The following is a 24,931-nucleotide window of genomic DNA, read 5'->3' as shown; positions in this document are numbered from 1 at the left end:
GGAACCATTGTGAGGTTGTGTGTGTTCCAATGGAGATCCGGAATAGCGGAACCATTGTGAGGTTGTGTGTGTTCCAATGGGATCCGGGAAAAGCGGAACCATTGTGAGGTTGTATGTGTTCCAATGGAGATCCGGAATAGCGGAACCATTGTGAGGTTGTGTGTGTTCCAATGGAGATCCGGAATAGCGGAACCATTGTGAGGTTGTGTGCGTTCCCATGGGAACCCGGACCGGCGGAACCATGGTGAGGTATGGCTTGGTTATCCGCGGAGAGGAGCCAATGCAATTGTGTGCCAATGGGAACCCGGTGCGGCGGAACCATTGTGAGGATACTCGGGAGACCGGCGCGGCGGAACCGAGGTTGGGTGCGTTAAAAACTAATTTTTGGTTTGAAAGGAAATGTTTTGGAAACCGCAATGTGGCCGGACGTGGTAGCCCATTGTGTGGAGTGTGTTTTGTGTGTGTTCCAATGGGATCCGGGAAAAACGGAACCATTGTGAGGTTGGGTGTGTAGCTTGGTTATCCGCGGTACGGAGCCAATGCAAATATTTTTGTGTGCCAATGGGAACCCGGCGCGGCGGAACCATTGTGAGGATACTTGGGAACCCGGCGCGGCGGAACCAAGGTTGGGTGTGTAGCTTGGTTATCCGCGGTACGGAGCCAATGCAAATGATTTTAAAAGATTGGGTGTGTAAACAAATGTTTTTTGAAAAGGTGAATTGATATGTGAAATTGTTGACACAGTCTACGATGAGTCACGTAGGAGAAATACGAACGATAGTTGATTAATGAATGTGGATATGTCATTGATTAAACTGTGTTTATACTTATCATGTGGAAATTGATGTTGTATTATAGCCTTGTTTATAAGTTATGGGTTAGCGGGTATGGGTTTGTCCTGCTGAGCTTTGTAGCTCACGGTGTTGCCTTTTGGTGACCCTGACATATTATATCGGTGGCGACGCTGGTATAATGTGTCAGATTTTGTAGATGATCAGGGTAAGCAAATCACCATGGAGGCTTTGGAGCTGAAGAGCTGGCAAGAATGGAGGAGCTGAGGAGCTGTAGTTAGGAACCGTAGGACCCCCCTTCATTGTGTAAATATTGAACTCTTGAGAGAGTTTTGTTGTAATAACGAGCCAGACTCCATTTGATGTTATCAATAAAATGTCCTTTTAACGTACCCAAAATTCAGGGCGTTATAGATTTTATCAATAAATTGTCTTCTTAACGTACCCAAAATTCGGGGCGTTACAGTCTTACAAAGAGCCATTTGACCAAGTCAAATGGCTGGTGGTTTTGATAGCCCACGGAAATAAGAAAAGGAGGAGAAATAGGTCCATTATCCCATTAACTATCCATGATCAGAAATTAACCCGTGGGTAAATATTGTTTACTCCTAAATAACCACCCATGATCCCATTAAACATGTTAATGGATAGTTATTTCGAACACTTGGCAAGATCTAGAAGCTACTCAAGACACTTGTCATCACAAGAGAAGGGCAGGAAATCCATCCCATGCAAAACTGTAGAGCACCTTGCCTATAAATACTAGAAGACAAGAAGAAAAAAGGGTTCACACACCAATCAAGCTCAACGCTTAAAACCAAAGTCTTCCTAGCGAAGCAATTATCTCATTTCTATCTCTCTTGTACCACAACTTTATTATTACAACATAATAAAGTTATTCCTATCTCTCTTTCAACCCCAACTTTACTTTATTATTACGATATAATAAAGTTATTCTTACGTTGTTACTTCTTTTCCTATACGGTTAGGAAATTATTAAGTCCTCGCTGGTAGAGGCAAAACCACGGATCTTCACTACAATCCAGCCCTTAGGTCGCAGCACTATCGCCCTCACGGTTAAGAAGTCAGAAAAGGGGCACTCAGTCCTTTACGTTGGACGCGACAAGTCCTAACACGCCCGCTCAGTCCTTGAGCCACTTCGGAGCCGAAACATTTCTATAAATAGTCTTTTAAGACTTCATTGTAATCTCTCTCCAACAAATCAAAGTCTCTCTTTATTTGTCTTGATTTTTGGCACTACTAACCCATTCGGGTTATAATTAGGAGTAGGAGTAAAATTTCATATTCTAAGCTTAAGTTAGGATCTTCGATGTGTCGCTCACGGCGATAGATCAATCGTTGAAGATTGATGGAAGAATCTCTTCCATTCTTCTTCTTTCTTATCATCAATTTCACATTTGACTCGACTGCTATTTCTCTTCTAGTGAAGTCCTGAAATACAGCGTGAAACCACGGATCCGTCTTGTGGAGACATAGCCGCGTTCGCCCTTATTTTTGTTGTTGTCATTGTTTCCCAAAATCTATGTGAAGAGCACATAAGTGGAAAAAAAAAAAAAAAAAGAGCAAAAGAGAAGAAGAAGAACAAGGCCGCGGGAAGGGGTGGAAAAAGGTTGTAGGAAAAGAAGAAGAGGATGTGAAGATAGAAGCAAGAGAGAGACCAAATTTTCTTGATCTGCCATTAGAAATTTGCTTAACCTATATTGTGTTTTTGTTCCCGAAAATCAATTGCCGGAATCTTCAGCTTCTCTCGAAATGGTAGCCCCAAAGTCGCCGAACTGGATTCCGCCGGTTGGATCGAGCAAGTCAAGGTCACCAATTGCCGTTCAAAAAATAAAAAAAAGGGGGCAAGGTCACCAACAGAAGAAAAGTCAAGGGCGCTGCTATTCGCAGCCCTTTATTTTCCCTCATAATTCGTTAACAATTTTCAATTATACTCGACAGTTAGTTACCGAAATTGAGATATATTTTCAGCATCCAATTACTGAAATATAATATTTTTTTCAATAGCTATTTACCAAAAATGTATGTTCGGCAGTTGTTTACCGAAAGTTGAACATATTTTCGACATGTAGTTACCGAAATAAAATCTTGTTTTCAACAGCTATTTACCAAAATGTTATGTATGATTTTCAACAACTATTTATCGAAATGTAGTAGGCTATGGGAGAAAATAAAGGGCTGCGAATAGCAGCACCCAAAGTCAATTCTCACTTCTCATTTCACAGGTTTTTTTTATTATTATTTAGGAACAAAACAATGTGTGTGTGTGTATATGTGTGTGTATATATATATATATATATATATATATATATGTATATATATATAATAACACATTAAAATCTTACAGTTTTGTACTACGTATGTCACTGATTACTCTTTTTTTTTTGTTTTTGTTCAATTTTTGTTTGCGTGCGTATTTTATATGAGAACTGCGTATTGTTCATGAAAAACTGTGTATTTTTTTATGAGAACTGTGTATTTTAGTGTGTAATGAGGCTATGTGAACTGTGTATTTTTCAGTTCACATAGACACAATTCTCATAGCCAGTTCTCATAAACACAATTCTTATAGTTCTTATAGACATAATTCTCATAACCACAGTTCTCATAGATAGTGTATTTTTGTCCGAATTAATATGAGTCAGGACTATTTTAAAAAGATTGAGTAAAAATATTATATTCAAGGTTATGATAAAACCAAAGCTAAAAAAAAGGACCGGCTTCTAAAAACCCCTTAAAACAATTGGGACGCAGCCCAAACACCAAGAGGCCAACAAACCCAACAAATACAGCCCAAAACAAACACACCCTAACACTCGACTCAATCGCCACCAACACCACTGGCCAACACACAGCCACTACTGCCACCACACGCCAAACACCGCAACAAAGCAGCCTGCCATGGAACCTCCAACCACAGAGACCCACCGAGAGCCGCCAATGCCACACTTGCCATTAGGCCAAGAACTGTTCCAACCTAGGAGAAAGAGATGGTGGAGGCGCAAAAACCACACCCCCGCGAGCCACGACGATCAGACCTAGCCGTTAGGCAGCAACCGATTCTCCCAATAGATGAACTGCGCGAACGATCGCCGAGGCAACAAGAGCGAGCCAGAAGCGGAGAAGACGAAAGAGCAGCAGCGACAATGGCTGAAGCAAGTCCGGAGCAAAGCAGCAGCCGGAGAAGAAGGTCAGGATAGGGGAACAACTGGAAGTAGGACCAAAAGCCGCCGGCGAAACACCCTAACTTAAAGCATCCGAACTGTCATGAACCCGTCGTGTGTCGCCGGTCCCACAAACGATCGGAGAGGCGCCGGCCAGAGGTCACGACGCCAGATCTAATGCCACTACATCCTCGCACACCTGCAAAAGAAACAAACAAAGTGAAAGGAGGAGAAGCCCAGGGGGAGGAGATCGCCTCCCCCCGGCAGCGCAAAATGTGGAAGAAAACAAGAGTTTGGGGTTAGAGAGAGAAGAGAGATATCAATTAAAGTCTTGCGGCATACCCTCATCTCCCAGTGAAAAAGAAAATCGTCATCGTTAACAGCCAGCCATTGTGAAAGCCACAATCCTAGCCATCCCCACACCTCAACCACCATGCCCCCCTTCTACAGTCAAGTGACTCGCCTCTCACACAACCACCACCGTCATCTTTCACCCTGCCCATCTCCACCTTATCACCTGTAATTTTCATGGAAATGAAATGAGGTTGGATTTTTTCTTCTCTTTTGTTGAAATTGGGCTGGAAAGTTGTCTTTCCCATATCCTCTCAGCAAGGAATCCATTTGCTTTTGTACCAATTAAGTGCACTCATCAAAACCTTCAAATGACGAAAGTGAGCTAAACGTTTTGCACCCTTGATTGTTGCTTAACTCGAGCCCAGAAGTCACCTGACCTCTGTGAAATCAACTTTAAACCGATTGATCATTTGGGATCGTCTGTATGGCGGTGGAGGGATTGAGGATGGCCTCCTCCGTGGGTAATTGTAGAGAAAAACTAAAGTGTAGAAAGCGTTGGTGATATTACAAAAGTTTACACCAAAAATAAATTTTACAATGGACAAATTAACAGGCTGAGTCGCGGAAATCTCGCTCTCTTTAAGGAGATTCAAGCCCTCTCTGACTTGTCCCCTCCAGGATATAAACAGCTCAATAATTTATCATAAGTTCCACAAAAGAACACCCTTATACTTTGCCCAAGACTCTAACGTTCATATTAAAACTCACAAACTAGTTTTATTTAGAGAACATGATGGAAGAAAAGAGTATGAGAAATAGACCAAGTGTTGAGAGTAGCTCTCTCTCTCTCTCTCTCTCTCTCTCTCTCTCTCTCTCTCTCTCTCCCTTTTATTTGGCTAGGATACTTCTTACTTACATAGCCACTCAAGCATGCCTTATATGGCATTAGATAAGGGCAAGATCAAGCTAAATCTCTTACATTAATGACTAAATCCAATTGGAAAGATATGATCTTGATTTTATCTAGATTTACTTAGATATGGATAAACATGAAAGATATGCTCCTTCTAGATTGATCATTCTAGATTGCTCTTAGATATTCAAACATCCAATTAAAAGATGTGATCTCAAGATTAAATTGTCCTTCCAAGTGGATATCCAAATAAATGCTAAGATAAGAGCCTCCCACACAGATATACACGTGACTTGTAAAGTCTAGCACAAAAATTTAATATTAAAATAATAAATTCCCAATAGAAAGAATATTTTTGGGTTCAAGGAGAATCACACTGGACATTTTTTGCGGTATGGTAGGTAAAGGAAATTGTGAAATTATTAGTTTACCCTCTCAAGTTCCTTTATTCATTTCCATCTATAAAAATATAAATAATCTATATACTACTTCTTTCAAAAGTACGTAGTGTTTCCTACTTTTTGGTATCCAGAAATGCTCCCAAGAATTTTGTGAATCTCTGTCCTATATCCTACAAGGCTACAACCTTTCCCTTATTTGCCCAGTGGCCCTTGGTAAACAACACAATGTCGTCGAACGGAAAAAAAAACTACCGCAGAAACGTTACACCCCTTGCTAAACACCCCTTGTCCACCAAAAAGTAAGATGACGTCAATAAGTTCCTACACTTTTTTTTCCAAACATACCCATAGTAGGAAATTACAGTAGATTACAATTGTTAGGCCATCCATATTGAAGGGCGATATGGTTACGCCTCTTTTGGAAAGCCTCTTTAGAAAGGTAACACCATTTGGAATTTGTGACTTGAGTATTTTTGTTCTCAAACGTCTCTTTCCATTTTCTGTATCGCTCTTGACCAGGAGAGGAAAACTGCTCGTGATTTCAATCTCGAACTCGCACGTACTCTCTCCATCTTGGGTCTCATCATCTCTCTTATGCAAATCTTCCACCTCATCGTCTCGGGAGAGAAACCTAACCGAAAACCCTCACCACCTTCTTCTTCACTACCATGAGGCCCGTCGAATGGACTGAACATGACTTCCAACAAATGAGTGGGTTTGGCAAGAGCCAATACTGCTGAATAGTAACACGGCTGCCACAACCGAAATTGGTTCTAAATTGGAAGAGAGGGAGGGTAGTAGCCATGGACGATTCATACTTAACTTGGTAGTCATCAATCTTCTACATACCGCAAACAGGTAATCTATTCATGTTCTTGACTTCTAAATTACAATTATTCTGGATTTATTTGATTAAAAAAAAACAGCAATCATCCTTTCTCCTAAACACCGTCACAGAATGAAATTTGTGCGTTTTGCCATTATCATTACAGAAATTGCACGAAAGTCTGTTATTTCTTTTCATTATTTGGTTGTGTATTGCTTGGGAACTTAACATAAATAAGAATAAAGCGTCATTGCATACTTTATTTTCAAGTTGTTTCCTAATTTTCCAGGTGGGTGTTTGTGAGATGGATTGAGAGGATCGCGTTATTCAATGGCTTTTTAAGCTTTCTTTGTTTTATGTTTGTACATGCAAAACGTCATCTAGAAGCCCCTAAGCCTAACTGGAGGAGAAAGGAAATGTTAGGGTATGAGAGGCAGAGCTATGTAAGAGCATCTCCAATGCATACTCCATAACTCTAAATCTCCATCCATTTCTCCACTTGAGAAATTATGCACTCTAATCCATCCTCCATATTTGTCTCCATTTTGGAGGATTGATTTTCATGCTCCATATTTAGAGTATGAGAAAAGAAAATGAAAGATCCTTCAAAACCATTTTTTGAATATAAAACTAGAGAATTAAATAATTGAAGTTGACATTGAAGTACACAATGATTGGACTCAAAGTGAGATAAAACTTGAAATGAAGATGAAAAATAGAGATAAACTTTATTGGGAGATTTAGTGATCCTCCCAAGTAGAGTTATAGAGGATATTGGGTTGGAGATGCTCCAAGGCTTTGGGTGTGGCCACCCTTATGTGTGATGTTTTTTAAGTTTCACATGTGAAGGTTTTTTTTTTTTTTTGACAAATGCAAATCCTATTTTACTACTCTACTAATCTTGGAAAAAAGGATGAGACTGGTAGTGTAACGTCCTAAATTTTGGGAACGTTAAATAGACATTTTCATTGAAAAACTAAATAGAGTCCGGCTCGATATTACATCATAATCTTAACAAAAGTACTTTTATACAACAAAACAAGGGGAAACTAGGGTTTCTATCTACTGCTCCGCTTCTTCCTCCATCCTGGCCAGCTCCTCGGCCCCAAAAGCTTCCAAGGTGTAGAGTTCACCTTGTTCGTCTATAAGATCTGACACATTATACCGACATCACCACCAATATAATATTTCAGGGTCACCAAAGGTACCACCGTGAGCTACAAAAGCTCAATAGAACAACCCATACCCACTAACCCTTAACTTACGAACAAACGATCATAAATTCAATGATTTTCCACATAGTTCATACATATTTGACAAAACAATTAGCAATGACACATCCACATTCATTATCCAAACTAACTTTGGTGTCCATTATTTTTCAAGTTTCTCCTACGCGACTCTTCGTAGACCGTGGCACCATTTTCCACATTTCAACATTTCCAAAATTCGTTTTTAACACACCCAACCTCAGTTCCGCCGCGTCGGTCTCCCGAGTATCCTCACAATGGTTCCGCCGCGCCGGGTTCCCATTGGCACACAAAACTTTGTATTGGCTCCTCTCCGCGGATAACCAAGCTACACACCCAACCTCGGTTCCTCTATGCCGATCTCCCGAGTATCCTCACAATGGTTCCGCCGCAGCGGGTTCCCATTGACACACAAAACACACACCACACAATGGGCTACCACGTCCGGCCACATTGCGGTTTCCAAAATATTTCACCTTTTCAAAACACACCTTTTCATTAACACACCCTATGTGCCATGTTTCTATTTTCTCGATTTCTGTGTCTCGTTCTCATGCAACGACTCCGTGGTAGGACTTTTCACATACGTAGTCATAAATCATTCATTGTAATCTTGAAACTAAACTAGCAAGATCATCCAACTCTATATTACTATTCATGCTCAAATCATCACTTAAAGCATAACGCCACATGTACGGACACCTTTGAAGTGACAATCACTTATGTTTTATCACACCACAAGTAATACAAGCAATTCATGTATGCATGCTCATAACCATTCTAAAGATCAAAATACGAATACTTCTTAGTTAAACATTAAATGCTTATCTTTCAAAATCCGTTCTTTCTTCTTTTGTGGAAAGTTCTAAACAACATATGTTTATTGAAGTAAAAGTCATTTATTCAACATGTTCACACCACCATTAGCAAAACAAGTTTACTAACTATCATGCATTCCAACGTTATAAGTAATAGATAACTTTATCTACTTAAAGATATCCTATGTTATACTTTGAACTAAAGAGTAAGGACATTCTATTTTCCAACATACGGTTATATGCTATACGTTGAGTTAATGGACAAGGAACTCTACCTTTCTTCTTGGCGGTAGTGGCGACTACGGAGAGAATGTGTACGTCGGGCGAAGTAACTTCCTACGGTTAGCTTCCGGTAGCTTCGAAAGAGAAAGGTTTTCTCTTGAAACTACTTCATGGCTAAGACTACTAAACTTTATGGATTGAAAGGGGGTTTTAGGATGAGTTTCTTGAAGAACTTAGGAAGAACTCCAAGAACACTCAAGAACAAGAAGAACAAAGTAAGAACACAAGATTTTTTAGAGAGAAGTTGGAGGATTGGAAGGTGTGAGTTGAATGGTGAATGGGGGGGGGGGGGGGGGTGCTATTTATAGCAAAAACTTGGCTCCCTCTCCTCCCCCCTTGGCCGGCCTCCTCCCCTTCTCTTTTTCCCATGGATTTTGCTCCATTGACTTGTCATTTCAAGCCTTTAATCAAGATCCTAGCCTTCCCCCACTTGTCAATCCAATTTTAGGCCAATCCTAGGTTATTATGAAGGGTTTATGGCTTGCCTTGTCCTAGAAAGAGTTTACTTGCAAGGAAGAACAAAATCATGGGCTAGGTGTATGACTAAAGTAGCCTAGAATGGGTTGGCATGTCATAAATAGACTTAAGGCTATAAGGTAACTTATTGGAGTGAACAATACACAAGCACACACACACTCTCTCTCTCTCTCGGCCTTCCTTTTCTCTCTCCTTCTCAGCTCTCTCTCTCTCTCTCTCTCTCTCTCTCTCTCTCTCTCTCTCCTTTCCCCCTCTAGTACTATATATATATATATATATATATATATATACACACACACACACACACACACACACACACACACATATATATATATGGTTATCTATGAGTAAAAATAAATAGTTTTAGGTCTGGGTAGTCTTAAGTCTATTTGGAAGAGAAAAAGTCATGGAGAGTTTTCAAGTGACTACTCAATGAAGAAAAATTTCCTAGAAAGTGTACCTATGCATGTGTAGGCTCATATAGGTATGTATAATATGGTTTATGAGGTACATATATATATATATATGTGTGTGTGTGTCTAGGAAAGTAACCCTAGGATAATTAGGCTCAAGGCTATACCCTAGGTTGGCATGCATGGCATGGCTGGGTTAACTACTTTTGGAAACAAAATGATGGTTATGACTTGTCTAGTCAAAGTTACATATATATTGGCAAGTCAAATGTCTAATATCCAAGGGATAATAATTCCCCTAACATTTATTAACCCATGGTTAAAGATATAAAGAAGATAGGTATGGCATTGAATGACCATTCATGGGGTATAATGATTACCCCTAAAGGTCTAAGGGTTCAATTAGGGTTTAGGAGGGTTGATAAGGCTCAAAGATGGTCAAAAAGGTCCAATTAGGGTTAGAGAGAAGTAACTAGGTGAATTGGTAGTTTGGTTCCTGGAACTAATCGGTTGGAAACTAACTTTACTAGCCATGTAGGGCTTTTAATCAAGAATGAAGTTTAGAGGACTAAAATCTAATTATGACAGATTTTAGAAATTAAAAAGGAATATTAAAAGCAATATTATGAAATTAAAAAGAAATAACGAAATTTAAATGAAATTTTTATTCATTAAAAATTAGAGTCGTTACAGGTAGGTTTTGAACCCTCACTTGGTGCAAAGAGTGTAAGGCATGCACTACTTGACTATCACTCTATTTGCAATGAACACTCCCATTAAAAAAAGAGAGAAATAACATAGTCATAGTCACTTTAAATAATTTCTTTTCAAAAAAAAGAAAAAAACCATGTTTTGGGAGTTTAATAGTCAGGACTTTTTTTTAAAGCATACTTAACTAAATTATGTACTCTATTTTTAATATACTTGATTAATATTCAAAAAGTTCATTTTTGACAATTTTTTCCACTCTCTTATTGTAACGCCTCCAATTTTGGGTACGTTAAATAAACATTTTTATTGCAACTTCAAAATAGAGTCTGGCTATTATTACATCATAATACTCACAAGAGTACTTTTATTACACAAGGGTGGGTAACTAAGGTTCCTAACTACAGCTCCGCCTGCTCCTCCATCCTTGCCAGCTCTTCGGCTCCGAAAGCCTCCAAGGTGCACAACTTATCCTGTTCATCTACAAAGTCTGACACATTATACCAACATCGCCATCAGTATAATATGTCAGGGTCACCAAAGGTAACACCATGAGCTACGAAAGCTCAGCAGAACAAACCCATACCCGCTAACCCATAACTTACAAACAATAGATCATATACAACAAATAGTAACAATAACACATCCACATTCATTATTCAAACTATCGTTGGTGTCAATGATTTTCTGAGTTTCTCCTACGCGACTCGTCGTAGGCCGTGTCACCATTTTTCATTTCTCGTATACCATATCATCATTTCCAAAAATCATTTTACACACCCAACCTCGGTTCCGCCGTTCCGGTCTCCCGAGTATTCTCACAATGGTTCCGCCGCACCGGGTTCCCATTAGCACACAAAACTTGCATTGGCTCCTCTCCGCGGATAACCAAGCCATATTACCAATGAGGCTACCACGTCCAGCCGCATTGGCAATCTTCACAATGGGCTACCAAGTCCGGCCACATTGTGGTTTTCACAATTCACGCAATGGGCTACCAAGTCCGGCCAAGTCCGGCCACATTACGAGTTTTCATACACACAATGGGCTACCAAGTCCGGCCACGTTGCGGTTTTCACAATCCACACGATGGGCTACCAAGTCCGGCCACATCACGGGTTTCCATACACACAATGGGCTACCAAGTCCGGCCACATTGCGATTTCAAAACACATCTCATCATTATCCACACCCTAGGTGTCATGTTTCTACTTTCTCGATTTTTGTGTCACGTTTTCATGCATAGACTCCGCGGTAGGACTTTTTACATACGAAATCATAAATCATTCATTGTAATCTTGAAACTAAACTAGCAAGATCATCCAACTCTATATTGTTAATCATGCTCAATCAATACTTAAAGCATAACGCCACATGTACGGACGCCTTTGGAGTGAAAATCACTTATGCTTTATCACACCACAAGTAATACAAGCCATTCATATATGCATGCTCATAATCATCTTAAAGATCAAAATACAAATACTTCTAAACAAACGATAAGTTCCATCTTTCGAAATCCGTTAAGGATAATCTACTTATACTTAGGGAAGTGAGTAGAGGTATTTTACCGTTCTTCTTGGCGGTAGTGACGACTACGAAATGTAAGTTGATAATCGGATGGAGTGATTTCCTACGGTAGGCTTCCGATAGCTTCGAAAGAGAAAGATTTCTCTCGAAACTATATCTTGACTAAACTACTTAGACTTTTTTGGATCGAAGGGTGGTTGAGGGGCAGTTTAGTGGCGGTCTTGGATGAGTTTCTTGAAGAACACAAGAAGAACTCAAGAACACCAAGAACAAGGAAGAACAAAGCAAGAACACTAGAAATTCTAGAGAGAGAAGTTGAAGAATGGAAGGTGTGAGTTGAATGGTGAGAAGATGTGCTATTTATAGCAAAAGTCTTGGCTATTACCCAATGGATAAAAATTTTCGTAGCAATTATTGTCCAATGGGTAAAGATTTTCCTATTAAACTATTCTAATAAACACAAGGTACTTTATAATAAAATAAGTATACCTATATATATATATACCAAAAAATCTAGGTAGATTTCCAATATCCAATAAAAAATTACAAGATTAAGATTTTCTATTAAAATAATCCAATTTTGCACATGTTCTTATTAAAATATTGGATTTTGTACTTGGACAAATCTAGGGTATTTATATAATATAGTATATATGTCCAATATTTAAATATGGAAGTACCAAGTATCAAATTAAATAAAAATGCTAGGATTCTTCCATTAAAATAATCATAAAGTACTAGTACTATAATATTACTAAAAGTACTTAGAATCTAAGATCTAGATTTACCCCAATATTTTAATGCACAAAAATCACATGGGAAAATCCAAATTTTGATTATTTAATAGATCCTTGTACTTTGTTGGAAGATTGGTTTTATTACCCAATAGGTAATAATTTCTCTTGCGGTTAATGGATAATAGGGGTGAGGGGATGCCGAGCAAAAAAAAAAAATAGGGGTGAGGGGATATCCAATTAAAATAATGTTTATTTGTCCTTTAAGCATGAGCATATAAACCTATATATAACTATATAATTGTACTTAACAAATCTAGTACAAAATATTTTTGATAGAAAATCTAGTTTTCTTATTGTCCAATGGACATTGATTTCCCTAACTTTTATTATCCAATGGGTAAACGTTAAAAAGGTTCATAAGGCTCAAAGACGGTCAAAAAGGTTCATCTAGGGTTAGGGATTTGTAACTAGGAGAAACGGTAGTTTGGTTCCTCCAACTAATCGGTTGGAAACTAATTTGATTTGCCACGAAGGACTAGAATCAACTGACGACGGATTATTAAAAGGAATTTTGGAAGCAAATCCAAGTATAAAAAAATTCAAATTTTTTACGTAAATTTTTACTTATCAAAAATCAGGGTTGTTACACTTATTGTGGCTATAGACACGTAAAATTTACTGCCAATCACAAGTTGCCACATGTTGCAAGACCTTGTAAATAGGGCACGGTAAATGGCCAATCAAATATTGCCATGTGTATTTAGGTCAAAAGTTAAAATGATGCGTATAAACCAATCAAATGGTGCCACATGTCAAAGTGACGCAGTTATTATTTTTACTAAGCTCAGCCAATCAAATTAAGCCACTTGGTAAAATAATAATTGTGTTTCTTTCCACAAATAATTGTCTTTCTTAAAATAAGAGAAAGAAGGATAATTATTGAATTTTAATTATTTCTTTTACACTAAATAAAGAAATAATTAGGAAGATAAATATGAAGGAAGTAGAGGTTGGTCATGACTCTCCATCCTACATCTCTATAAATCGAGGTGCCCTCCTCTCATATTTTTCCATCTAGACATTCAAGCATACAAGCTTCATTCAAGCATACAAGCTTCAGAGTTCTGAAGTTCAAAGCCCTCAAGTCCTTCAGAATTCTTCAAGTCTGCATCCAACAAGAAGGTTCTTCGAATCGAAGCCTCAAGTCTGCATCCAACAAGAAGGTTCTTCGAATCAAAGCCTCAAAGAAGAGCCCTCGTTTCAACATCCGAAGGGAAGAACAGAAGACTTTATTTTCTTTGATAAGAAAATATATGAGAGATTGTAAATCCTAATTTTCTCAATTAATACAATTGAATGAAGTATCGGAATAAACCTGCTCTAGAAAGTCCTATGTTTGGAAGATTTCATTATAAGATAGTATGACAAGAAATAATCACGTGCATCGCACGTGCACTTTTACTAGTTTTTGCAAAAAGGGCAAAACAATTGGATTTTGATAACGTTCAACACGACGTTATATTGTTCTTTTGACCCTTCGGCGACAGGAGTGAGGTATAATTTCAGAAATCAAAAGAAGGTCCTACTTTCGTTAGAAGCCTTGGAGAACCTTGTAAATCCCTGTAATATTCAAGCCTTCATTTTTAATATTAGTGTTGGGGAGGAGCAACATCCGAAGAAAATAATAAATAAAAGTCATGAGACCTAATTGGACTCTCACCAGAAGGACAATGTGCTAGTTGGTTCCTTCGACATTTTATGTAAGTGCAATTCTCCGTAAATAAGCTATGTTTTACACGATTTTTCACCGTTCACGCGAAAGTTACATCTGAAACATATTAAAGTACTGAAGTAAATACAAAATCAAGATGAAAATAGAGGAAATGAACGAAAAAGTAACCATTAATATCATCAGCTAAGAAATTCACACAAAAAGAGCTCAATTCAATGAACAAAAGCCTACCTATAATACATGCTAACAATAATATAACCGAAGTAATATAAACACCTCCATCTGATAGCAAGGAACGCCCTGAATAACAAGCCCAGAAAATAAAAACGAGTAAAGAACACACAGAAAATCAAGAGCCTTGCAAGACCAGATAAATAAATGATAATGCAACACAAACAAATACAAATAGAATCAACCTCGATTTAATACTCGATGAAAGCGATAACGGATAGTGATCTCCACCAAACTTTCCCTTAGATAGCGTTTGGAATCATCCAAATGAGAACATTTTGTGAACTGCTGGCTGGAAATGACACCCCAACAGACCCCAGAATACACTGTACAAGAATATGCCACCCTGCCTTCCCTTTGGCTTTTACATCCAAACAAGGCACTAGGAGCATATCAGCCAAAGCAATTCTAGGAAAGACCCTTCCCAGGACAGCATTTAGCAAGTTGTAATATCAAAGCTCATTAAAGTTTCTTAGGCAAGTTGTAAGCCTTCTTGAGGAACTTAGAAGCAGCTTCATCGTTCCGATAACACAAGACTCGAAGTAGCGTGTTTGGCTCAGTTGGACTCCACTGCCCGGAGGTTGGTGGCAGAGGGAGTCTGGATTTGGCGGAAGAGCCATAAGTTTCCAAAGTCAAGCGCCTAAATCGCTCAATGAGGCTCTCTGTCTCAGTACGGAAAAGCGGAAGCACTTCCCTAGCTGTATTTGAGAATTTGTTAATCAAATCGGTTGGGAGTCCATCCCCATTTGCCCAAAATAGATCCTTAAGTGACTTGAAATCATCCTCTATTATTTGTGAGTCTTGCTGCGCAAAAGCGCGAGACGGGCCCCCCGCAAGCAAAACCAACAAGAACCCATCAAAGGAAGCTTTCATGACATCAGCAATGACCCTTGTGCGAACCCTTTCGTGCACCGTGTCGGATACGACTGTCAAAACCTGCTCAAGCGCTAAAAGGAAAGGTTCAATTCTAGAAGAAGATGGTTCACCCACATACAATCCATCCCAAAGCACATGACTCAAATCGTGGAAGATGATTTTGTAAGCAACAGCCTCAGAGATTTGTTGCACGCCTTCCAAACAGGCTGCTGGTGCTAGCTCGAATTTTTTCCCCAACCCATTTGAGAAGTCTTCCGCTTGAGCGGATTCGGAGTTCCTCAAATGGATGATTATTCTCTTCTCCACGGATTCAAAGTCTGTACGTATTCGGTGCAATGTGTTTATACGAACACATAGCTGGGGGATACCAAAGGAATTGTCTCCATTCATTGTTGCAACCTGAGAATTCCTCCTCTGCGAGTTCACAGCCTTTTCTTTCTTCTTCCAAACACCCTGGAATTTGGTTCCTACTGTACATCTGGTTAATGCAGGCATTGTTGGAACAAATGTGTTCCTTGATCCTGCAAGTCAAATCAATGACAATGGTTATTACATACACTTAACTGAAACGTTAAAGCAGATGCAGATTATTGGGTTTCACAACACTCTTTTATATCTGAACTTCTTTCTTTAATATTTTATGATATTACCCTTTCACACTGAGAAAGAGCAATATCGTAAATTCACATGAAGACAAAAAAGAGAGTAAATGTAGAAGTGAGAGGGTGTAAATCAATTTGAATCTTTTTGAGCTTTGGGAATATCTACCGCAGCCAGATTTTGCCTTGGTTATGTAATACTGAAGGCATCTGTCAAGGCCAGCCATCAAGTCAGGAAGCAATGCCGGATGCATTGGTATCGGAAGCTGGAAGTATGCATCCAAGGTTTCATCTACCATTCGCAAGACATCAACAGCAGACGGAGCATACCCTTCTTGAATTGCTTGTGGATTCCATACCTACAAAAATTACCGCACCAAGGCAATGTTGTGGAAGTCTGACGATGAAACCAAAATTTAGGTGCAAACAAAACTATATCACCGGGGATTTTCGCAAGTTAATAACCACTACGGGCACAACACACACAAAACAAAACCCTTTTTCTGGGCCCCCACAAAAGAGAACAGCCTACTGGAGGATAGTATGTCTATATTCTGAGTCAGCAGCTGGAGGGTTCGAGCATTGGAATCTTTCAGTTGGAACAAAGAGAAGGAAGCAATAGATGATGTAGTAATGCAACTGGTATTCAAATGAAACTTGCAAAGATTCATGACCACTGAAGTTTTTTAACATAGGAAACGAAAAAAAGCGGAGAAAGCGGGGGTCAGAGATAAAACCAAAAGTCGGGTTTCTGGAATCCCAACAGTTAATAATAGAGTATTATTCTACTGGAACCCCAATCAGTTACAGACAGATACATAAAATTTACTTGCCATGCACTGAAAATCTTGCTTCCATTACATTGTAATGGTTCAGGTAAACTACATCAAGACATAACATTCTATTCACTGTGACAACTGAGCCAATCAACTCTAAGAAATAGCATGTGAAATAACAGGTCTTGGTTCGAGTTTCTGAAAATAATAGTAAGATGCAAGTACCTCTTGTTGGAGATTCCTGTCAACCCACTCCTTCAGTCTGTCCACTCTTGTCTTGATCCAAACTTTAACCAGATTGGCTATTGCAGCTTCAGCCTCAAAAGGAGGCATCTCACGTATTATTGCCTTGCCTCCATCATCACTATCTACTGAATCTTCAACTGCGATTTGGACTAGATCTTTCTCTAACTTGTCTGCAGCTCTCAACACTTGTACAGCATCTGGTGTCAACTCCGTTATACCCGAAACAAATTGCTTCAGCTCATTCCCGTAGCAAGCATGAAGGGTGGCAACAGCCACCCCTGCAGCAAAAGGATGCCACAATTTCAGTATGGGACTGAATACCTGTTTTTCATTAGTTGCCAGCTCACCGACATCCTTGGCAAGAATGGCAAGGACAGGGAGAGGATTTGGCTGGTTTCTTGATGATCTCCTGCTTGAATCTGCCTTCTCCATTCTCTGCAATTTGACAGATCAAACTCCTCTTCAATCAAAGCTTGGACAATAATTAGAAACTGTTAAATCTGATATTTACTTATCTATGCATTCATACAAGAGCAAATATTAAGACGTAGATATAACTTACGAAAGCGTCATTTTCATTTGTCAAAGCCCCAAAGAAATTTGGCTTCTCTTTATATATACTCATACATACAATACTTTCAAAATAAACCAAGTAGTGGGTCTACAATGGCAAGCTGCAGCCAAGGGACGCAAATTTGGCTATGCTGACAGAAAGATATCTCATTCCACCAATATTTTTTTGTCAAGTTGGACCAAGTAGCCTGAAAAATGACTTACAGACAACATGAAAAGACAGGGAAATCAAGTGATTTAATTTCATTTGTAAACACATTCCTGTATTGCAGATCATTGTGATATATAACATATATGCTCACCAACTTGAAGGCTCCTTTGAGTAGAAGCAGATTTTAAATGAAGGATTTGGTGGTCAACTTCAACAAAGATTTAAGAGGTTTAGTCATAATAAATGGCTTGTGAAACTAGAATGGAAGATGGAACAAGCCTTGTGTCCCAACCAATTTCAGAGAAAACCAAACAAACAAACAAAACCAAGCCTTGTGTCTCAACCATAGTTGTCAAAGGCGTGCCTAGGGGCGAGGCGCATCAAGGCGCAGGGTTAGCGCCTTGACTGAGAAGGCACGCCTAGGCGAGAAAGGAGACAAAAGGCGCGCCTCTTTCAGTTTTAATCACAGCCATAGGATCAAAGGTACAAAGTAGGTTATACGTACCAACTACCATGACTTCAGTCAATCGTAAATCTCTCCTCTCTCGATCACCAGAAACGAAAATAGCACAGGTATCGTCTCGATCATCGACCGATCTTTCTCCTTTCCTCTCTTCGCATGTATAGTTGAAATATACTACACTGTATATGAAAACGAAAAAGTCTTTTTCCCAATGTTTTCAGGAATATATGTGTGTTTCTGTTTGAGTGTATATAAAATCATTAATTATACTGGATATAAAAACGAAAAAGCTTTTTTTTAATGTTTACAGAAACAGTACACTTTTCTGTGTATTAGGCTATATAGTATTGGTGTATGCTATTTTTCCGCCGAGGTGCGCCTCGCTTCATAAAGGCGCGCACCTTGCCTTGCGCCTCTTGTCTAGGCCCCAACAGATCTTTGTGCCTCGATGTGCCTATCGCCCTTAACAACTATGGTATCAACTCATAGGAGTGGCAGCTTATCTTTTTGGCTGTACTACTCTATTAAAGGTTGTCTAATAAAAATATATTTTATGTGCACATGGCTATTTTACCACGCCATCCCTTGACAGTTTATATCCTCACACTTCTCTAGCATTTCCATCAAGAATAATTCCACCACTCTACCTTACCATTGCATTTACTTGTCTTCACGGGAAGTGATCAAAATCCTCAACTGATTTAACCACATTTATCTTAACTTTCCCCAGTTGCACTCATTTATCCTCATATTTTTCATTGCTTGCCCGGCCCTACAACATCATTGACCTTTTATTTGTTTCTCTAAATTCACTTTTAAACCTTGTAGGTTACAGGGCTTCAATCCTTGCTCATCATCCCCATGGTCGCATCAGGCTGTGAGTACCCCAACCTTTGAGCCAACTTACTTAAAATATGGGTTACATCATCCTAAATCTCAACATCCTCGTTGATAATCAACTCTGTATGACTCAATTTCTTTTTATTTTCTTTTCTTTTTTTGACAAGGTCTGTATGACTCAATTTCAATCTTCACTTCGTCACTATTTCTAACTCCATGGTTACTAAATTTCCACTCCAGATTACTCTACGTATTCTAAACTTTTTTCACTCCAACACTCCCCAAAATTTAATTTAGCAATAGTTCTCTTCTAGCTTCACCTTCTCCAGCAATATATAGGTGATTAGTGAATAACCTCCACAACAGAAAATCACCACCAATAGGCATAGTCAACTCATTTGTGAATAATCCTTACCATAATCCTAGTGTTGGAAATTCACTTGTCTCCAGTAGGTGCTCTAATCATAGTCACAACCACATCCTACATGCCCTTTCTCACATTGATATGCTCCTTTGGCAACACCAACCATATTATATCCCTAGGCACCCACAAAATTAGAGAACAAAAGGATGAATACTAATTTTTCCTATGCAGAAATTTGAGGAGGATTGTAACTGGTTTTAGGGATATTAACCAGATTAAATCAACTAAAGCATAATGATAGATGCAAAATCAATTAACATTCAAATGGAAACTGCAGTAACATTAAAGAGTGCTCTTAGGATTCCATCTTAGCAGAAGACAATAACCAAGTTTGTCAGTTACAAGATACGGCAAGCAAAAGTTCCACCTTATTGTGGCCAACAATTAAAAAGTTGAGCTTCGACTTAAGCTAAGACCAAATCTAGCCTCATGGTAGGTGCATCAGGCGGACTTGACTTAGGTCAAATGATTAGATATGGGGTGGACTTAGACAGTCAAAAAGTTTCTACTCATTCATGGAATCATGTTACTAACGTATTGTAATAAAGACTATCTATAGATATACCAAGCAAGTAGGGTTCTAAACCTTCTGAAATAGTAAGTTCAGTCCCAGTTTCCTTAGGTTATTTGGGTGTGGAAAGGCAGAGTAGACACTTGTTGAAAGGCTGGTTGAGTTTGATAGTTCAGTCGTTTGTTTATCCAGTACTCTGCTAGTCGGCCTTGGTCAGGCTTCCACACTTGTAACTGACTTTCATGAATTCTGGCTAACATTGAGTTAGTTATCATGTACCCAAGGAAAGGGAGAAATATCTTAAGCTTGTATTTTGTTAAATCTTTGAATAGTTAAAGTATCATGTTCCCCAGAATTGAGTTCGTTATCATGTGCCAGTGCCCAGGGAGAGGAGAGCAAGTTCTTAAGCATTATCTCAAACTATAAGCGTTCTATAAGAATAGTGAAAATCAAACTTATCAAAAATAATCAAGAACATTATAGATGCAATCTATGTCTTGGATTCCATTTTTTACTGCAATCCAATGCTTTACATCGTATATCAGACTTCAAGTTCCAATGTACTGAGCAAAGCAATGCCTACATTTTCTGCCATACTAGATGTGTAGGCTGTAGCAGGTACACAACCATGGTGGCTCACCACTCAACAACATGCTAAAGCAGATAGTAAGAACTTGCCTGGGCAAAAGCAGTACGAATCGATGACCTGATATAAGTGTCAATCCTGTTGCGAGCCACATCAACTTCACCCTTCCTCTTCCTTCGATATTCATTAGATATATCTTCGACCAAGATTTTTGCTGCTGAAACCCCCAGAGAGACGATGCTCTGCATTGTATCAATATTCCCCGCGTCGAAAGTGTCATGATATGCAAGGAGCCTTTTCTCTGCCCAACTTAATATTGAACTCAATGTAGAATTCAAGATCTTAGCGAATGCTGGATCTTTTGATGTCTTTGCATCTTTTGCAACTTCAGCTAGTTGACTATCAGCAGCATACAATAGGTCATTTTCTACTTGACCAGTCACAACAAAACGGTTGAATAGAACCCATGTAAAGCAAAGGTTATGGAGCATCTGATTTATTCCAAGTATTGCCCAAGTTTTCTTTATGAGTTCCATAAGCTCATCAACTTCCTCTATGATGGAAGTTTCATCGTTATTGTCAAATAAGGCTTCTAGAAGAATTTCATAGAGTCGGAGATTCAGTGGGGACCCATCTGCCCAATGGCATGACTCCGCAAGAGATCCATCAGATGATCTGGAAGCAAGGGACATTACAGCATTGCGAAGGATTTGCATCGACTCATTGTTCCTCCCTGTTTCTAGGGGCCTATCCAAGGCCCCATGAATGATTTGCCAAAGCCGTTGCAAGGTGGTATTGGACTTTTCTGGCATCACGTGAGGATGTAATAGGAGCCCAGCCTCAAGAATTTTCAGGTTTCTCTTCTGCCATGCTTCATATTCTTCTTGATCAGTAAAATCTGATGATTTGAACTGCTGTAGTAGCTCAAGTGGAAGAACCATTGACTCAATTCTCCTTCCAACCTACAACACAACAACAACAACAACAACAACAAAGGAAAAAGAAGCTCAAGGCCTTGTAAAACACAATCCGCGGAGAGAGGGATTCCTCAAGCATAAAATTTTGCATGAGCCTCCACTAAGATTTAGCTTCAAATTCTGAAATATGCTATTTACATAAGTGATGATCAGAATTTTACTTGCTTTTGCATAGCAGGCCAGAAAGAGATCAGCATGATTATTAAAGAAAAAACCTTAGTAGTAGGATCCTTCTAAAATGGGTGCGCTCCCAAGACAAGAGCTCGAATCGGCGCTCCCAAGATGGGAGCTTGATGGGAGCTCGCTCCCCTCAAGAAGGGAGCTCGCTCCCCTCAAGAAGGGAGCTCGCTCCCAACTAACATGGGAGCTTATTGGGTGGTTAAGGCAACTATTCTCTTATTCAGGGAGTTATGCCATTGTGGAAATAAAGATATGAAAATCTAATCACTCAAGAAGTTTTGCAAATTGAAAATATCTAACTTCCTATAAGTACCCTTTAAGATCGTGAAAATTCTCATAAGTAATCATTTTGATACTTTATATACGTATTTATATGAAATCTATATATGCTTCTTAGGCGCTCCCAATCTTAGGAGCTTCTAGGTGCCTCCACTCCCACGCACCCACTCCCGCTTCGTGCTACGAAGGAAAAAACAACTGACAATCTCAATTTCCACAAATCACCAGTGCACAATACTGTACACGTGCCAAGGAAGACAAAAGCCCAATACTGTAATCACATTACGCTGACAAAGAACTGGAAGGAAGCAAAACTACTGCTGGATATATAAGACCTATTACACTGGATTTATTAGACAAATATTTGCGTTAAGAAAATCCCAAACACAGATCTAGACAAGCACTGCGGAAGGAATTATTAAAATTCTGTAAAGACCACACTTACATCTCGAAATTTGGTTGTATTCCAAGAAATTGATACACTAAAAGCTGGGAATTTAACGCTTCATTTCATTTGTTTCAGTTATGCTCAATTGATGACTCAAAGAACTGAACATAATGAGCAAAAATTATCAGAAATGTTTAGGCCCTCCAAAGCTGATTTGGGTAAGAAAATTATTAAAACAATGCATTGGCAACAAATCTTCAAGTTCATACACGAAAATTTTACATATACTTCTGCATCTGAAAAATTCATAACTCACACCATTTCAGAAAACTCTTAAAAACAATCTAACTAATAATTCCTAAACCAAAGACCCACAAGAAAATAAAAAAATTAACTCCACAAACACATCAACTACGACCAAGATCAGTCTTGATCAACATCTGTTCTTAAATCCAAATGAAACCAAAACAGCACTAAAATTCGTCATATTACTACATTATTAACTCAAACACCACAATTCCGTGATGGATCCAAGGGGGCGCATAGCAAGTGACCACACCCCCAACACTTTCAAAAAACTCACATTATACTGAGCATTTCAAACTAATCACCTAATAAAAAGGTTTAGACCTCCAAATTATAAAGGTTATAAACACGCAATTATATGAACTCTCGCGTCCAATGATGGAATCAGGATCCGTTCCAGGATTCCAGCACCGAATCACCATCACAAGCCCACATTAAAACTAGTGATTTGTGTGTGTAAATATAAATATAATCACTTGCCCAGTCGCAATCCTCAACGACGTCAGGTTAAGGTTGAGATAATCCTGACACAAACTTGAGATGACATCACACGAACACGATGCACTTCTATTCTATGGGAGCAACCACACCCCCAATATTTTCAAAACCCCTCCTCTTAAACTACGAATGCGCAATATAATTGCCTAATTAAAAAGGTTTAAACTCCAAATTCATAGAGATAAACACCCCAAAATTGTAGGAATTCTCACTCCTAATCAGACGGAATCCAGATCCTTTCAGTCACCCAATTACCACAGTAATCAAAGAACATTTTCCAAAATGCATACATAGATCAACTGCCTGGCGGGAATCCTCAATGGGTCAGGTTAAGGTTGACAGAAAACTGACCCGAACATAATGCAGCCCCCCCACCCCCCCCCCCCCCCCCCCCCCAAATGGTGGCAACCACACCCCGAAAATTTTCAAAAGCCTACTCTTTATACTGAGAATGTGTACTATAATCCCCTAATTAATGGTTTAACCCCCAAATTTATAGAGCCAAACACCCCAAAACTGTAGGAATTCTCACTCCTAATCAAACAGGAATCTGGATCCGTTCCTGCAGCACATCACCATCAAAACCCAAATTAAAGAGTTTAGTGCTTTTGTGTGCGTGTACAGATCTTAGTCACACAATCAATCCTTCAGTAGCGCCCTCTGCTCCCCACTCTCAATCAGCGCTTTCATTGTCGAACTTCGGATATTTTTAAAAGACATTTTCATGCTCACGCATCAAAACCCCAAATTAAACAATTTGGGTGCGTGTATAGATCAATCCTTCAGTAGCGCCATCCGCTCCGACTCTCAATCATCCCTCTCGTTGCTATACTTTGGGATATTTTTAAAAAGACGCTTTCAGCGCACACGCATTAATTATGTGACTTCGCTAATAATAGATCACCTGGCCAGCAGCAATCCTGAGTAGAGCCCTCCGAATCCTGGAATCCACAGTCTCAGAAACCCTCATTTGAACCCTCATCAGCTCACCCACAGTCACCGGCGCCCTCTTATTCCCTCTCCCCCCTCCTCCTCCCGACCCGACCGACGTGGTCGGGCTCCCCTCGCCGCTCCTCTTCAGAGATCCCGAGCCGCTGGATCGGAGCCCCAACGCCTTCTTCATCTTGCTGGCGGCCGTCGAGGTGAGAGATCTCTGCTGCATCGACGGGGAGCTCGAGAGCGACGACAGCGATGGCGACGGAGAATTTGATCTTTCTCCTCCGGCGGAGGAGGAGCTGGGAACGAAGGTGAGGGGCTTGCCGGAGGAAGTGCGGCAGGCGGCGACGAAAATCTCGTAGGCGGTTTCCCGGAGGTCGGAGGCGGAGAGCGTGGGTGTTAGGTCGCCGAATGGGGAGGGGAGAGGGGAGGAGGTGATTATGGTGGCGGTGGTGGCAGCGAAGCGGGAGCTGGTGGTGCCGGTCATGTCTCGCTTGGATTGACCGAGTAATGATCTGTCTCGGAAGAGAGATGCCATTGTAGTCTTGTAGAGGAAGAGTGTGTGTGTGTAGAGAGAGAGAGAGAGAGTGGGAAAAGAGCAGAGGAAATGGTGAAAGGTGAGTATATGAATGTGCATATAGGGAAATTATTTAATGCCCCATTGGCACCTCTACTTGTGCTCCAAATTTTTTATTCACCACACATTTGTGTAGTTTTCATTATAAAGTATGTAG

General features: G+C 39.6%; 1 protein-coding gene across 1 annotated transcript; it reads right to left on the bottom strand.

Annotated features, from left to right (window-relative positions):
- Positions 1-14,509: 14,509 nt before the first annotated feature.
- Positions 14,510-24,814, bottom strand: LOC131332121 (protein unc-13 homolog). The gene is made up of 5 exons (XM_058366194.1): positions 24,166-24,814; positions 20,726-21,595; positions 17,065-17,520; positions 16,233-16,422; positions 14,510-15,985 (listed from the first exon to the last, which is right to left on the bottom strand). Exons 1-5 carry the CDS (start codon positions 24,733-24,735, stop codon positions 15,051-15,053), a joined length of 3,021 nt encoding a protein of 1,006 aa, XP_058222177.1. The 5' UTR covers positions 24,736-24,814; the 3' UTR covers positions 14,510-15,050.
- Between the last annotated feature and the right edge of the window lie 117 nt (positions 24,815-24,931).

This window comes from Rhododendron vialii, chromosome 7a (assembly GCF_030253575.1).
Source record: "Rhododendron vialii isolate Sample 1 chromosome 7a, ASM3025357v1".
In the NCBI taxonomy this organism is placed as follows: Eukaryota; Viridiplantae; Streptophyta; class Magnoliopsida; order Ericales; family Ericaceae; genus Rhododendron; species Rhododendron vialii.
Note: the sequence above shows the minus strand (reverse complement) of the source record. Positions and strands in the feature narration are given on the sequence as shown.

What these genes read in the sequence shown, in the direction of transcription:
- LOC131332121 (XM_058366194.1), bottom strand. Translation starts at nt 24,735, where the DNA reads ATGGCATCTCTCTTCCGAGACAGATCATTACTCGGTCAATCCAAGCGA. An exon ending in ACAGGAATCTCCAACAAGAG is followed by an intron (nt 16,423 to 17,064) that starts GTACTTGCATCT and finishes TAATTTTTGTAG; the next exon opens with GTATGGAATCCACAAGCAAT. An exon ending in CAAGGCAAAATCTGGCTGCG is followed by an intron (nt 15,986 to 16,232) that starts GTAGATATTCCC and finishes TTTGACTTGCAG; the next exon opens with GATCAAGGAACACATTTGTT.